Here is a 13680-nt window from a genome sequence, read left to right on the forward strand (position 1 = left end):
GAATACAGAGCCTGCCGTGCTGCTGCCGACTCCAGGGCAAGGTGGGTGTAAGCGGGAGGCGAGTGTTTCCAAGTGACAACACAAGCCTCCCCAGTCTCTGCCAGTGAGCACCGCAGGGGCCCATGCAGCTAGCACCCTAGAGACCCAGCTGGTGTGGGGGCTCAGGGGTAGCTGCCTGTTGGGACAGGTTTGAGTTCCGAAGGAGAGACTAGCGCCCTGAATTCAGCAGCCGCACTGCTGGCTCTGCTCCGTGGGCTGAGGACGCATTAATGTACAGCCTGTGACTTGTTTTATTTACAGCTGTGTGAACAAAAGGGAGGAAAAATCCTTATTTCTGCCAGCACCCGCCACCCTGCCTCAGGCAGTGCTGGCCGGAGGGGCTAACCCAGAAAGGTCTGTGGGGTCTGCCAGCAAGAGGGGCTGACTGGACAGCTGCTACAAGGAGGGAGGTTAGGAACGATGCAGTGAATAGCGCACGAGGTGGGGGCCACGGGCCAGGCTGCTGGCGGGTGCCCCATTGGCCATCAGCCACAACCCAGCCACCATGCTGCCGCAGAGACCATCTCGTGGGGGGGACTAGCCCCAATTTTAGCAGCTTTGCACTAGTGTGACGCATGGTGCATCTGAAAAGCAGCATCCACGCAGCTGCTGCCGCTGCTCCCCGAGGGGGCCTGCATTGGGGCAGTGCTAGCAGCTACTGGCCAGCGAGGGGTGTAACTGAGGCCAGACCCCAACACAGGAGAGGCAGAGCACCCTGCTACGGCTGTATTGCCTGTAGCTTTCGGCTGAGCGCCTGCAGCGAGAGCTGCTCACCAAGGTGGGAGTCTAGCCTGAGTCAGCGAGGGATGCAGACGCGCGGCTCATGGGTCAAACCGGCCTTCGCTTGGTGCGACGTTTGTGCCTGTTGGGGTGTGAATACATAGTTAAATCAGTGCATTTGCACCTTTAGCCCCTTCTCTAAGGGGGTTACACACCCCGAGGTGGCCCACCCAGTGTAAAAGGGGCTTAGCTAAAGGTGCTTGGGAACAGGTTTAGGGTAAGCTGGGCTTAACTAGGGTGATCAGATGTCCCGATTTTATAGGGACAGGCCCAATTTTGGGGGCTTTTTCTTCTATAGGCTATTACCCCCCTACACCCTGTCCCAATTTTTCACACTTGCTGGCTGGTCACCCTAGTCTTAAACGAAACCAGTTTAACTAACCCAGTGTAAGTATGTGGGGAGAGATGGCCTCCTCCCTGGGGGGGGGGGGTGTCCAGTCTGCATATCGGCTAAGCTACAAGGGGCAGACAGCAGTGGGAGAAGGAAGCAGGTGCAGGGCCCCAGCCAACGGCCCTTGGTGGCAGCGTGAGGTGTCACAGCCCACGAGGCAGCGAGTTTGCCCCCGTTTATGGAGGCATCAGTCACACCCTGCCTGCTCCGCCGCTGGGCGATCAAAGTGCGCCTGACCCCAACCACCACCCGCTTTGCCCTGAACCGCGGATCCAATGCCCGGCTGCTGCTGCCCATCACCCACAGTCCCGCTCCCTCGCTGCCCCATGGCTGCTCACAGGTTTTGTGCACAAGGAGGCTGGCTCTCCGTTCACACACACGGCAGCAGGTAATGCGCTGTATGGTTAAGCCCCTTCACCACGCTCCCTCCGTCCCCCAGCCTGGCCCGGCCACATGCCTTTTGCTGTGGCAAGCATGGCACAAGGTGGGTTCCAGCAGTAGGAGCCCCACAGCACCCGCCGCTGGCTGCAGCAGGCCCACATGCTGATCTTTATGTCACTGGCTTGATGGAGACCTGAGGGAGAGACTAACATTGCAAGTATTGGTAACTCTGCTCATGCTGTACAACGAGGTAAGCCCATGCCTGTGGCTACTTGATATGCCCCTGCTTGACCCCGCATCCCCACCCCTCTAAGTGCCAGCTACAGTCGTGGTTGTCAGGAGTCTGACCTTGCAGGTGGCTGTTTTGAATGCCTGTTCGTGCAGTGAGCTCACTTACCCTGCAAGCCAGAGTGCGCTGCAGGCCAGCCCTGGCCCTCTGTCTTTACCTCCCCACCAGTCTTTACACCGGCTGCTGAGTGCATCTGCAGGCCGGGGCTGGCAGCACGTACTGTATTCCTCTGCCGCGCTCAGGCGGTGCAGGTAGGGCTCCCCAGCGCAGTGGGTCCTGGCGGTGCCCCCATTGAGATGAATGGAGCATTTTGCCTCTCCCCAAGCGATTGTCTCAGGCTCTCTGCAGACTCAGGCAGACATTGCGGCAGCGGTCACCTGTGGCTCATGTTTTTTGAGCATTGCTTCCCAGCCATGAAGGCTAAAAGGGTGTTAAAGTGAGAGCCGGGGTGGCAGGGGTCACATGACATCCAGAACTGGGGCCCTAAGCTGACCCTGCCACTACATTCCCATGGTTTGTGCTCCCGCAGCACGTCGACGAGCTGAGAGTGCAGGTGGAGGAAGCCATAAACCCCACCTGCCCAAATCAGCTAGTTAGACGCTAGTGGATCAGTAACGTGCCAGCCCATCTCCGGCTGCAAAGCAGCAGCGACTGCCTGCAGAGTCACCCCCCTGCAGTGTTAAAGCCACTGTGGAGCCCCCCCCCGCCACCTGGCAGCGTGACAACAAAGCACAAGGAAGTTCGGTGCAGGGGCACCCACACAAAAGTGACACTCACCTCTTTAGTATGGAGCTTACAGGAAAAGCTGTACTGGCCCCCCCTCGGCTGCATGCTGGGACTGGTAGTCTCCATGGGGCACAGCTGCAATCTGCCCCCCTAGCCCTTGGGCCCCTGGCTTGGTCACACATAGCCGCCTGCTGCCACAGACAGATTGGCCTAGGGGGCATCCCTGAGCAGCGGTGCCCGGCTCCCTGCACTACCAGACTTGCAGGAGCAGCTGGTAAAGTGCAGCCGGCTGCTCTCCTAGCCAAGCCAGCGGCGCTCCCTGGCTAGCTGGGCAGGAGGTGGGTTGTAACCTCCGTCAGTGCAAGTACAACAGGCGAGGCGGGGAGGCAGGGGCTTCCTGGAGCACCGCACTGCGGGGGGGGGGCAGCTCCTTCCAGTCCCAGAGCCCTCTCCTCCCATGCCCGTCCCCTCTCCACCGACTTCGACTGCTGCTCGCTAAAGCTCACGTGTCAGCGCGCTGGCTTGGAGACTCTGGTATTGCTAAGTGAGCAGGAGAAAAGGGGGGGGTCAGGCACTAGGCAGGCTGCTGAGGCTCTGCATGGTGGGTTGCTCTAGCAAGCGTGCGCTGCGGTCGAGCCCTCGGTGGGGCAGACGCGCTCCGCCCTGGGGCAACGGTTTCCGGACGGCGTGGGCGTGGGAGGGAGCGAAGCGCTGAGGTGCTGCAAGCCGCTCGTGGGTCCGGCGTGTAGGGCAGCTCAGTGTGCACTAGACGCAGGAGTTAGCCAGCCTGACGGGTTGGCGGCAGAAGATCATTATCTGGCCGCAGCCTTGCCTTCCACGGACACTTGCCTTCCTTTGGTTGCTGGGCTCTGAGGCTGGAGTTTCCCTCTTTGTCCTTTCCTGGCCAGGCCTGGGGAGGCCGAGGGGTCTCCCAGCAGCCCCCGCGCCAGGACTCGGGGTTGAGGGCGGGGAGACGGTTGAACTCGCTGCAGGGCAGAGCCTGGCCTGTGCTGCCGGGAGGGTGAAGGACTCTCCCGTCTGGACAGTGACTGGCTTTTGGGGGAAGCACTGAGGTTGCGTTGGGGCAGGCCGGGGCTCCAGGGGGGAGGAAGAGGAGCCGGACTCGGGGAGGAAGGGAGCCGGCTGTGGAGCTGTTTCAGTGGGGAGTCACTGGGCGCAGTCCCAGCTGTCCTCTGAAGCCTGCAGGGAGAGAGGAGAGGAGAGGGGAGGGGAGATGAGGGGGTAAACCCAGGGCTCTGGGCAATTCTCACCGGCATGCATGGCCTCTGGCTGGAGCTGGCTGCCCAGCGACAGCCAGCCGGTGCTAGCACACAGGGAGGCCAGCGGCACGTGGGCCGTGTCTCTGCAGCCCAGAGCAGGGGCCCGAGCCGCACGCTGGCATTTCTCTCCTGAACCATCTCAGCCCCAATGCCAAGCCGCCCCCAGGGCCAGGCTGGCTGCGGGGTTCCCGGCTTGCCCAGGGGTTAATAGCCCCAGATGGGATCAGGAAAGCCCTATGCTATCGCTGAGCCCTGCAAGAAACCAGCCAGCGTCTCATGGCCAGGCCCAGGGGCAGACGGGGAGATGGACCGGGGGTGGGTAGGTGGGTGGGAAAATGGGCTGCGGGGTAGGTGGGGAAGCCAGGCCATGGGGTGGGTGGGAGAAATGGGCTGATGGCGGGACAGGCAGGCAGCAGAGCCAATCCTTGCTCATGTGACGACGAGCCGGCTGTGTCCATGCCGCTGGCTTGGTGGCTCTGCTCTCCCCAGCCCTTCCCAGGTTGCTTGTCCTAACGCTGCCAGCTCTCTGGGCAGAGACCCGGCCTCCCTCGGGCGCCAGCCAGCACAACAGGGCCCACTGGCGCTTTAGGCACCAGCCCAGTTATGATCAGAGAAGAGGGTGCCGACCCATCGGCCCTGTCTGGTTTCTACCCCTGGCCGCGCCCAGCACGGGGAGCGGGGCTCCGGGCCGGGCTCCAGGCCCCCCGCCCAGGGAGCGGGGCTCCAGGCCGGGCTCCGGGCCCCCTGCCCAGGGTGCGGGGCTCCGGGCCGGGCTCCGGGCCCCCTGCCCAGGGAGCACTCTGGTGAGCATAGCACCAAGGGGAGTGCTGGGCCCTCGCAGATGTGGCCCCCTAGTCACTGCAGGCGTGGAGTTGCCAATTTTCTAATCCCACAAAACCAAACACCTTTGCTCTGCTCCCTGCCCTGAGGCCCCGCCTCTGCCACATCCCTCCTCTGAGGCCCCACCTGTGATTGCTCCATCCATCGCTTGCTCTCCCCCACCCTCACTCACTTTCATTGGGCTGGGGCAGGGAGGTTGGGGTGTGAGGGGGTTGGGGTGGGGATGAGGGGTTTGGGGTGAAGGAAGGGGCTCCGGGCTGGGGCAGGGAGTTGGGGTGCAGGGCGGGTGAGGGCTCCAGCTGGGGGTGTAGGCTCTGAGATGGGGCCGCGGATGAGAGGTTTGGGGAGAAGGAAGGGGCTCTGGGCTGGGGCACGGAGCTGAGGTGCAGGGGGGTGAGGGCTCCAGCTGGGGATGTGGGGGTGTGGGCTCTGGGATGAGGGTGAGGATGAGGGGTTTGGGGTGCAGCAGGAGGCTGGGGAGAGGGTTGGGGTTTTGGGGGCAGGAGGGGAGTCTGGGCTGGGGAGGGGGGTTGGGGTGTGGAGTCCTGGTAGCTCTTACCACAACTCCCGGGAAGCAGCCGCCAGGTCCCTGCAGCCCCCAGGCACATGGGCAGCCAGGGAGGCTCCGCATGCTGCCCTCATGCCCACAGGTGCTGCCCCCGCAGCTCCCACTGGTCGCGGTTCCATGTGTCTAGGGGCTGCAGGGACCTGGTGGCCACTTCTGGGAGACGCGTGGTGCTAGGGCCGGCAAGGAGCCTGCCTTAGCCCCAGGCCCCTGCTGCGCCACCGACTGGGTTTTTAATGGCCTGGTCAGCCGTGCCGATTGGAGCCGCCAGGGTCCCTTTTTGACCGGGCGTTCTGGTCGAAAACCGGACACCTGGCAACTCGCCATAGGCAGCCACCCCACTCCACTAGGCTCCAGGGCCAGGCCCAGGCTGCTGGGAGCTGAGAGCTAAGCACAGCTGGTTTGCCCTGAACAGAAACAGAACATGTGAAGGGAGACAAGTGGAGACGGGAACCCATGGCCAGGCTGAGCAAACTGGGGGCTGGTGGGGTGCACCCATGGCCAGGCTGAGCAAACTGGGGGCTGGTGGAGTGCACCCATGGCCAGGCTGAGCAAATGGGGTGGCTGGTGATGGAGACCCCATGGCCAGGCTGTGGGTATGGGGTGCTGGGGGGGGAACCCCATAGCCAGGCCGAGAGAATGGGGTGTTGTGGGGGGGGGACCCCACGGCCAGGCTGAGGGAATGGGGTGTTGTGGGGGGGGGGGAACCCAGAGGCAGGCCGAGGGAATGGGCGATGGGAGACCTGCACGGTGAGGAGCAAGAGCCATGCTGGTGACTGACCTGGCGGTGAGAGCTGCATCGAGCATCGAGCTGTTTGGTGCTGCTGGGCTCCTGAACTTCACAGCTGCCGGCAACGTCCTCGCAGGCACGATGGGCCGAGGGATTCTGCTCTTTGTGCTTAAAGTTTTCCCTTCTCTTCCCCGGTGGAATACCTTCCCCTCCCCCATCCTCCTCGGGACGGAGTCGTCTGAGTCATGGGTGTCCTCCTCTGAGCCGGTGGCCGAGAGGGTCTCTGAGGCACGTCTCTGCTCGTCGCTGGAGGAGGCTGAGGAGGAGGCCCTCGAGGCCAGTCTGAGGCGGCAGCTTTGCCTTCTCTCCATCACTAGGCGAACCAAGTCAGGCTGCTTGGCCCTCTTGTGAAGCCTCTCTTTGGCCGACAGCGAGGCCGACAGGTCTGAGCCGGTGTCCTCCTCAGAGAACAAGATGGGAATCCAGCTTCTGTATCTGGCACTCAGAGGCTTTCTCGGGCCCTGCGTCGTTGTTCCCAGGAGAGCCTCGGCTTGCGTAAGGTGCTCAGTCGCCAGAATGGTCTTTTCTAAGCTAGGCTCTCCTGAAACCAGCCGGCCAGTTTCTTCCAAATCCAGTGCCAGCACGGCTTTGCCTTTAAGCTCCAGCCTCTCCTCCGGGGACTGGGCCACGCCGTTGGGAAGCGTCAGCGGCTCCCCTGCCATCTCCGAGGAGATTTCGATGTGATTGACCGAGAGCGCGCAGCTTTCCATTTCTCCCCCTTCTAAACCAGAATTCGCACTCCCATTTTCTACCAGCCCCAGGTTCTCCTCCCGGGCCTCCTCAAGGATGATCTCCTCCAGCTGGCCGGGAGGGCAGTACTCCTCGTGCCTCACCAGCTGGCTTCCAGAAGACATGACATTCAGATGGGTCTTCTCAGCAATATGAACAAACGTGCGCTCGACTTTGGTAAAGGGGGAGGACGTCGTGGAAACCGCTGCTGGAGGCTTTGGTTCAGACTTCAGGATGGAGGACAGGGTCCCGGGCTCCGACACATCCAGCTGGCTGCCCAGGGGCTGGGGCCTCTCGCTCTGAGGCGTTAAAGCAGCAAGTGTCCCCAGATCGACATCTGGCGCCAAGTCGGTGGTGAGTGGAGACTTCTTCATGTCACCCGGTGAAAACAACACCAGCGTTTTGGAGCCTTCCTCCAGTTCTAAATCACCATCGGCCATGGAAGCGCGGCCCTTGGACTCTTTCTGATCATCAGCCAGCAGAGTGGATGGTGCCCCTTCCTGACTGCGCTCTGTGCTTTTCTGACTCATGTCGCTGCTGGAGCTACTGTGCATGTCAATCTCTTCTCCCAGATAACCAGCTTCCTCCTCCTCTTCGTCCTCCTCGTCCTCGTCCTCCTCACACTCCCCATTCAGTTCCAGATGGGGCTCCGGCAGTTTACAAGGAGCGGTCAAGACAATATTTGAGAAGTCAACCTTCTTTATCCGCTGGAGGATCCTAGGCTTTTCCCTAGAGTCTGACACATCCCGTTTAAAGTCTTGATAAGGCAAATTTAAAGGCACCGCCTTGGGCACACTATTCATTTCAAAAGAGTTCAGTGTAAACACCTGGAACAAGATAGACGTAAAAAAGAAAACACTTAGTATCCACAAGAGCATGGGCACAATGTCACAACACCAACCACGGCGGGAAGGGTCACGTGACATGTCTGTCTTCATGCCCATGAACCAGCCTTCCCTAGCGCAGGGCACTGGCGAGAGGCAAAGCAACCCTCCAAAGCCATTTCCTTGTCATCAGGCAGTCTCCTGTACACCTGCCGGTCAGTGTCACCCAAGGCATTCAACTCGTCCTACAGCCGGGCTGCCTCCCAGGCTGAATGACAGCCTGGTATCAATTTAGCACCGCATCCCCCCTTCATTCCATAGAGGACACCCCCTTGTCCCCGACCCCCTGTTCCAACGTGAGGTTTGCACAAAGAGCAAAGGGAGAATATGGCCTCTCCAGAGTAATCTTCGTTATTATCTGTGTTCAGCACCTTATTGTCGCACTCAGCACCGCTCAGTTAGGGCCCCACTGTTGTGGCCTTTTGCTTTTCCATCCCCAACCTCCCCTCCCCCTTCCCTGGCTGTCTTATCTGTGTCCCCTTCCCATCAGTGACTCCTAGTCCTCCCCCACCATGGGCTCCCCCTCCTCCCTTCCCCAGTCCCTCCCTAAAATGATCAGCAATTAGTGAAGGCTGACACATCAAGTGTCTTCCAGATTTTACTATTAACACTCCCTGAGGGCTTTGCTGTTTAAGCTTTGATTTTTTTTTTTTGACACACCCTGGTTTAAATCATTGGAAAGAGCCTGCAGCACCCAGCTGCATTCAGCAAGCTAGAGTCAAGGATCTCTTCTGGCTGCTTTACAGGGACAAGGGTCCAGACAGCTGTTGACTTGAACAATCCGATCTCAAATTCCTTGCCGAGCTGCACTGGGAATCGGCAAACAGGCAGCAGCTCTGCACAGAATAACGTGCCTTGAATGTCAACACCCTTCACCCTTTTGTGCACCTGAGACATCAGATGCAGACTCCGAGTTGGTTCCAGACCGCAGGGAAGCACGGCCATGTGAAGCTCCTTCTCCAGCACATCCTGGGTGTTGCCTCTCAACAATGTCCATTTTTGTTACCCAGGAAAAGCTTTGGCCTCATGTCTCTTTTGACTTTGCCTCCTCCTTTCCCCCCCATTCTACCTCCTCTGCTCTGGCCTGGCCTCTTTTCTGTGGTGTAGGCTACGGTGCGGCTGGGCACCGCCAGAGCCCTCTGGACTCTCTGGTTCACTTCTGCTTTATTTCCCAGGCCCCAGGCTCTGCCGGCTGGTCCAATTGCAGCATGACTCTAGCGCACACCTTTGCGTGCGGACCCGTCTCCCTCTCCCTGTCGCATCCCCACTTAGTCAGATCAGCCTCGGCTGGTGAACTGGACATACTGCACAAGGCGACGTATCCAGACAGCTGTTCTGCCTGAGCACCTCCTGCAGACGTGTGTCTAGGCCGGCTCTGTGGCCCAAGGCTGCATTCCATTCACTTGCTAAGCACAGAGTCTGCAGTGCAAACAGCATGCCCCGGGGCTCTTTCCAGCGACTCGGTGGGGCTGTGCCTTAGGCCTTCGGTGCAGGAGCCCCAGCAGCTTGCCCAGGGCGTTGGGTTCCCCACAGAGAAGAGACACTGGTAAAAGCAACATCTCCATGGAGGTCCTCCTGCTCCAGCCCTGTTCCATTTCCTCTGAACTGGGGGTGGGTGGTGGTGGTGGCGGATGATCATCCACTTCCCTGTCATTGGCTGGACGAACCCACAGTTGCCTCTTTAAACCTCTGCCTTTGCTCTCAGGCCTGCACCATGGTCACCAGCCTTCTGGTCGAAGGGAGCTGGGTGAACCTCTCTGGAGCTGCTCCTGTATGGGCCGGAGGGATTATTGCAATCCCCCAGTGCTCTACCCACCATGGGACCTGTGCAACCTGCCCCACTGCAGTGGGACCAGGGATGGGGCTGGATATTAATGCTCTAGCTCATTCTTCTGCTGGGCAGCATTAGCCCCTCTCCTCAGCCGCAGGTCCCGATTCCTGTTATTTCTCTCATTCTCTGCTAGTATCTAATATCACATCACCTTTGTACTTAAAAAACGCTCGGCCCCATCTAGCCATGCCTGCCGCTGGCCTGTATCAGCCCACGTTCCCACTGCAGCTTCCTTCCGCTCCACGCTCGCCATCAGCTCCTTCCTGCTGTTCGTTACACCCCTCCCTGGGATAAGAAGCCCTCGGGTGACCCGGATCTGGATTTCAAGGTGCTACGACAGCACGAAAAATAACAATTCCTTCCCTCTCTTCGAAGTTTCGACCTTGCTTTTGCGGAGCCATGCTGCAGCCCTTTCGTTTAACCTGTTTCCTTGTGGGTCTGGCTGCACATGTAGCCTGCAGTCACACCACACCGTATGGGTGGTGTCCTCTCCGGACTGGGACCTTCCTCTTACCCTGGACATGCGGCTCACGCCCCTCCTGACTCCCCACCCCTGCGATAACTGACTGCTAGGCTGGGTTATGAAACCTTCTACGTCCAGCTCACCATTACCTTGTGTTCCTCACAGTTCTGGGTGGCCTCCGGCTGTGTGTGTTTTCCTGGCTTGCCCTTTCAAATGCCTGTTGCAGGGAACCCCAAGAAGTGCAAATATCTGACAGCGAGAGAACTGGGCCAAAAGAAACGGCGCTCAGCATCAGCTGCCAGCAAACCTGGACCAAAGAGAATCGGTTGCAGGGACAGCGTGGTAAGACATCCTTTCAGCACACCCATGTCCTTACCTGTGTTACTCACACTCCCTGGACTTGGTAAAAGAAAGCCATCCCAAAGGAATCGTGGTCTGAGGGGGTCTCTTCACTGCAGGGTTAACTTGGGTGTTTGGCCCCCAGCTCTGAGCAGCCAGGTTAGCCGAGCACCCACACTGCAAAGCCCCACCCAAGTGACCGGGGTCCGCACTGGTGCCGTGCTCCCCTGGGTGTGGTGCTAGGACTTTCAGGAGCAATCCCGTGACAGCTGCAGTTCTCTCCCAGTGAATTGTTGGAGAGTGCCTCTGTCTGCCTAGGCACCCGGGGGATGGTGGGAAGGCACTGGAGGATTACTAGCACTAGAGTCAGTTCACCTGCATCCTCACTGCAAAGCCAGGTGGTTTCAGCCTGTGTGAAAGCAGCACTCAAGCTCTAACCCACCCCTGAAGCCAATCTGGGCTCATAGGCGCAGGAACTAGGGGTGCGGGGGGAGCCGCAGCAGCACCAGGTTTGACACGGGGCTGCACTGCCCCCCCCCACGCCCAGGGTCCTCGCTGCTGGCCCCATGCATGCCTGCAGCTGTGGCTGCAGCCTTGGCCCTGTCACGCCTGTGCGGATCCCTCCCCCTCCTGGAGACACGGCCCTAGCGCTGGGCAGGGGCGGACAAGGCAAGGGGACTGGCTTTCAGCATCCCCACTATTCAAAGTGTTCCAGCGCCCCTGCCTGGGCCGAACGCACCGTGGAACTCAGCTGTGAGCGGAGTCAGGAACAGCATGTGTTAACTCGGTCATGATAGCAAGCCCAGACCATGGCGCAGGACCAAGACCTGGCTTCTAATCCTGCATCTGCCTGTGATGCATTTCTCCTCACTCCCCCCCGGCTAGAGAGCAGGACTAATGATACTGACCCACCTTTGCAAAGCCCTTTGAGATCTAGGGCGGCAGACTGCTATATGCGAGAGGTGCTGGTGGCAGCTCTGTGGTTAAGAGTACGTCTACACTACCATGACTATACCAAATACCAGCGTAGCTATGCTGGCATAACCCTGTAGAATAGACACAGCCTAGAGCCGCTCCCCAAGTGACTGGAGCTACGATGAGGGAAACTGTCTTCCATCCCCACAGCTGTGTCTACACTGGGGGGGGGGGTTGTTGCCAGAGACAGGGTTTTTCACACTCCTGATCAATGTAGCTATGTCAAGCTCACTTTTAAGTGCAGACCAGGCCAGAGATTGCACCAAAGATTCCTTTCAATGGGACCACTGCAATTTTTCAGCTCTGTTTCAGTGGGACCATTGCAATCTTTTTGTTTTGAGAAAAACTACTTGGAACGAGAAATCTGAGCTTGTTTGAATTTTCAAGGACGCTTCTGATTCCAACAGTAGCTGTTGTGTTACAGTGTTTCCAAAAATCCCTTCTTCCAGATTTTCAGCCTGGGGAGTCTCACTTTTATCAGAACCCTTCTGGGCAAAAGGCAGACTTCTCAGAGCCCACACACAGCACAGCAGCCTGGAGGCACCTGAGCCAGGGAGCCCAGGTCTCCACGGCAAAGAAGGGTGATGAACTGAAAGGGTCTGGATTTTCTACAGTATGTTGGGGGTAAGAGGGGGCTCAGAACTGGGACTAGGAGGGGAGGCTTTTTACCTTCTTGCTGCTGGGGCCGAAGGAGGATGGATCAGCCCCAGACATAGATTAGAGCAGCCCAAAAGCTACCCTGGCTTGTGCCCCCTACTGCCAGAGTCCCTCTGGGCAGTACAGGATTGCCAGGGTGCAGATCTGTCTCTGTTATGCCTCCTCCTGCCTCTGCTGAGCTCCAGAAAGCTCCCCATGCCAGGAGATTCAGCGTGGGGGAGATACTCCATGCCAGAAGCCTGGCTGAGTCTCCCTGGGGCTGCAGGCCATACCCTCCTTTCAGTCTCTTTGATTTAAACCATTGGAAACCACGGGGAATTCAATCTTGAAGAAACACTTTGCAAGGGACAGATCAGGCTGTTAAGGGACTCAAAGCTCGACAAATCCAGGAAATACAGTGTAAAGCCATAGATCTGGGTAACCCCTTGCTCCCCTCACTGCCCAGACACACACTGTGCACAACAAAGTCACAAGTGACACAGCCCCCAGCTGCAGGCAATCTCACGATGGTCCAAAAACTTCCAGCCTTCGAGCAATCCCGGGGAGGCAAAATCAGACGGATCAACTCCCACAATGCACTGCAAGCCTTGAGCCCACACGTTCCAGCCCCAGCTCTGTCCCTGATGGCTTATCACAGCCTCCAGCTTGGGGATGATTTAGCATTTGCCCCTTTCACAGGTAGCGGAGCTTACAAGAGGTCTCTATACAGAGCTGGGACAGAACCTGGTTCTCTAATAGAGCAACCAAGTCTCATACACATTGATACACAGTCTTTCAGAGAAACATGCCAAGTTAGGAACTTGTTTAACCCATGCCAACACAATGGAGCTTTGTATCAACCCTCCGGCCCAGGTTCTGAATCCACAGCCTGCAGCTTTATAGGACAGACCGCAGCCACTTCAGCTATAGGCTAGGAGCCGCTAGCCAGAGGAAAAGAACGCTCCTGTCCTCTGCAGACCAGATCTTACAGGGGAGATACAACACACAGTGTCCAGCTGACCTGCCAACTGTCACACTTCCAGCACGGAACACATGCTTTGTGCAGGTCAGTGGCACATTCCTGCACTGCTGGTAAAAATATTCATTATGTGTGAGAGAAACTGTCCCTGCCATACACGAGGGGAATGTCCCCTGAGCGGTAAACCAAGAGCTGAGGGATGCGCTGTCAGAGTAGAGACCTTGGATCTACGCCCAGCTCTATCTGCCGTGACTTGGTGCGAATTCTCACATGTCGTCTTGGTGACGATTGTTACCTCGCCAAGGCAGCAGTGACACCTTGGCTCACAGTACAGGTGAGGAAGTAGAGAAGGTATTTGCAGCCATCAGGAAAGGAGTGGGATTAGAACTCAGCCCCTGGGCTGGTAGGTAAGCACACCTTCCCCATAGTACTGGGAGCAGAATCTCGGACTTGTCTTCTCCAAACTCTTCACGTCATGGCAAGACTGCCTGAGGTTATCAGCTGAAGGTTGACAATCCTGATTCCCTCGGGCCTGCTGAGAATTGATCGCAAATCTGAATGAAACACTGGCTGCCTCTGACATTTCTGGCTGGCGAGCTCCTGGAGTGGGGAGATGTTCACAGCCCTAGCTCACTAGTTAAACATGAACCAAAAGCGGGTGAAGGCCTTGCCGGAGCCCCAGGCAGAGCTGACAGGTGAACCAAAGAAGGCCTGGCCTTGGCAGCACAGTAACACACTAGGTATTAGCTAACGAGATAAGCAC

At 58.5% G+C, this 13680-nt stretch overlaps 1 protein-coding gene across 3 annotated transcripts in view; it reads right to left on the bottom strand.

The window, feature by feature from the left end:
• Positions 1-1495: 1495 nt before the first annotated feature.
• The window catches only part of TTBK1 (tau tubulin kinase 1), a 124308-nt gene continuing 112123 nt past the window's right edge, over positions 1496-13680 (bottom strand). For all 3 annotated transcript variants that reach the window (XM_030558143.1, XM_030558142.1, XM_030558145.1), the window contains 2 exons: positions 6073-7637; positions 1496-3806 (listed from right to left, as the gene is read on the bottom strand). In XM_030558143.1, the coding sequence (XP_030414003.1) occupies positions 3419-3806; positions 6073-7637 (1953 nt within the window). In that variant the 3' untranslated portion in view covers positions 1496-3418. The remainder of the gene's footprint in view (positions 3807-6072; positions 7638-13680) is intronic.

Source organism: Gopherus evgoodei, chromosome 3 (assembly GCF_007399415.2).
Source record: "Gopherus evgoodei ecotype Sinaloan lineage chromosome 3, rGopEvg1_v1.p, whole genome shotgun sequence".
Lineage (NCBI taxonomy): Eukaryota > Metazoa > Chordata > Testudines > Testudinidae > Gopherus > Gopherus evgoodei.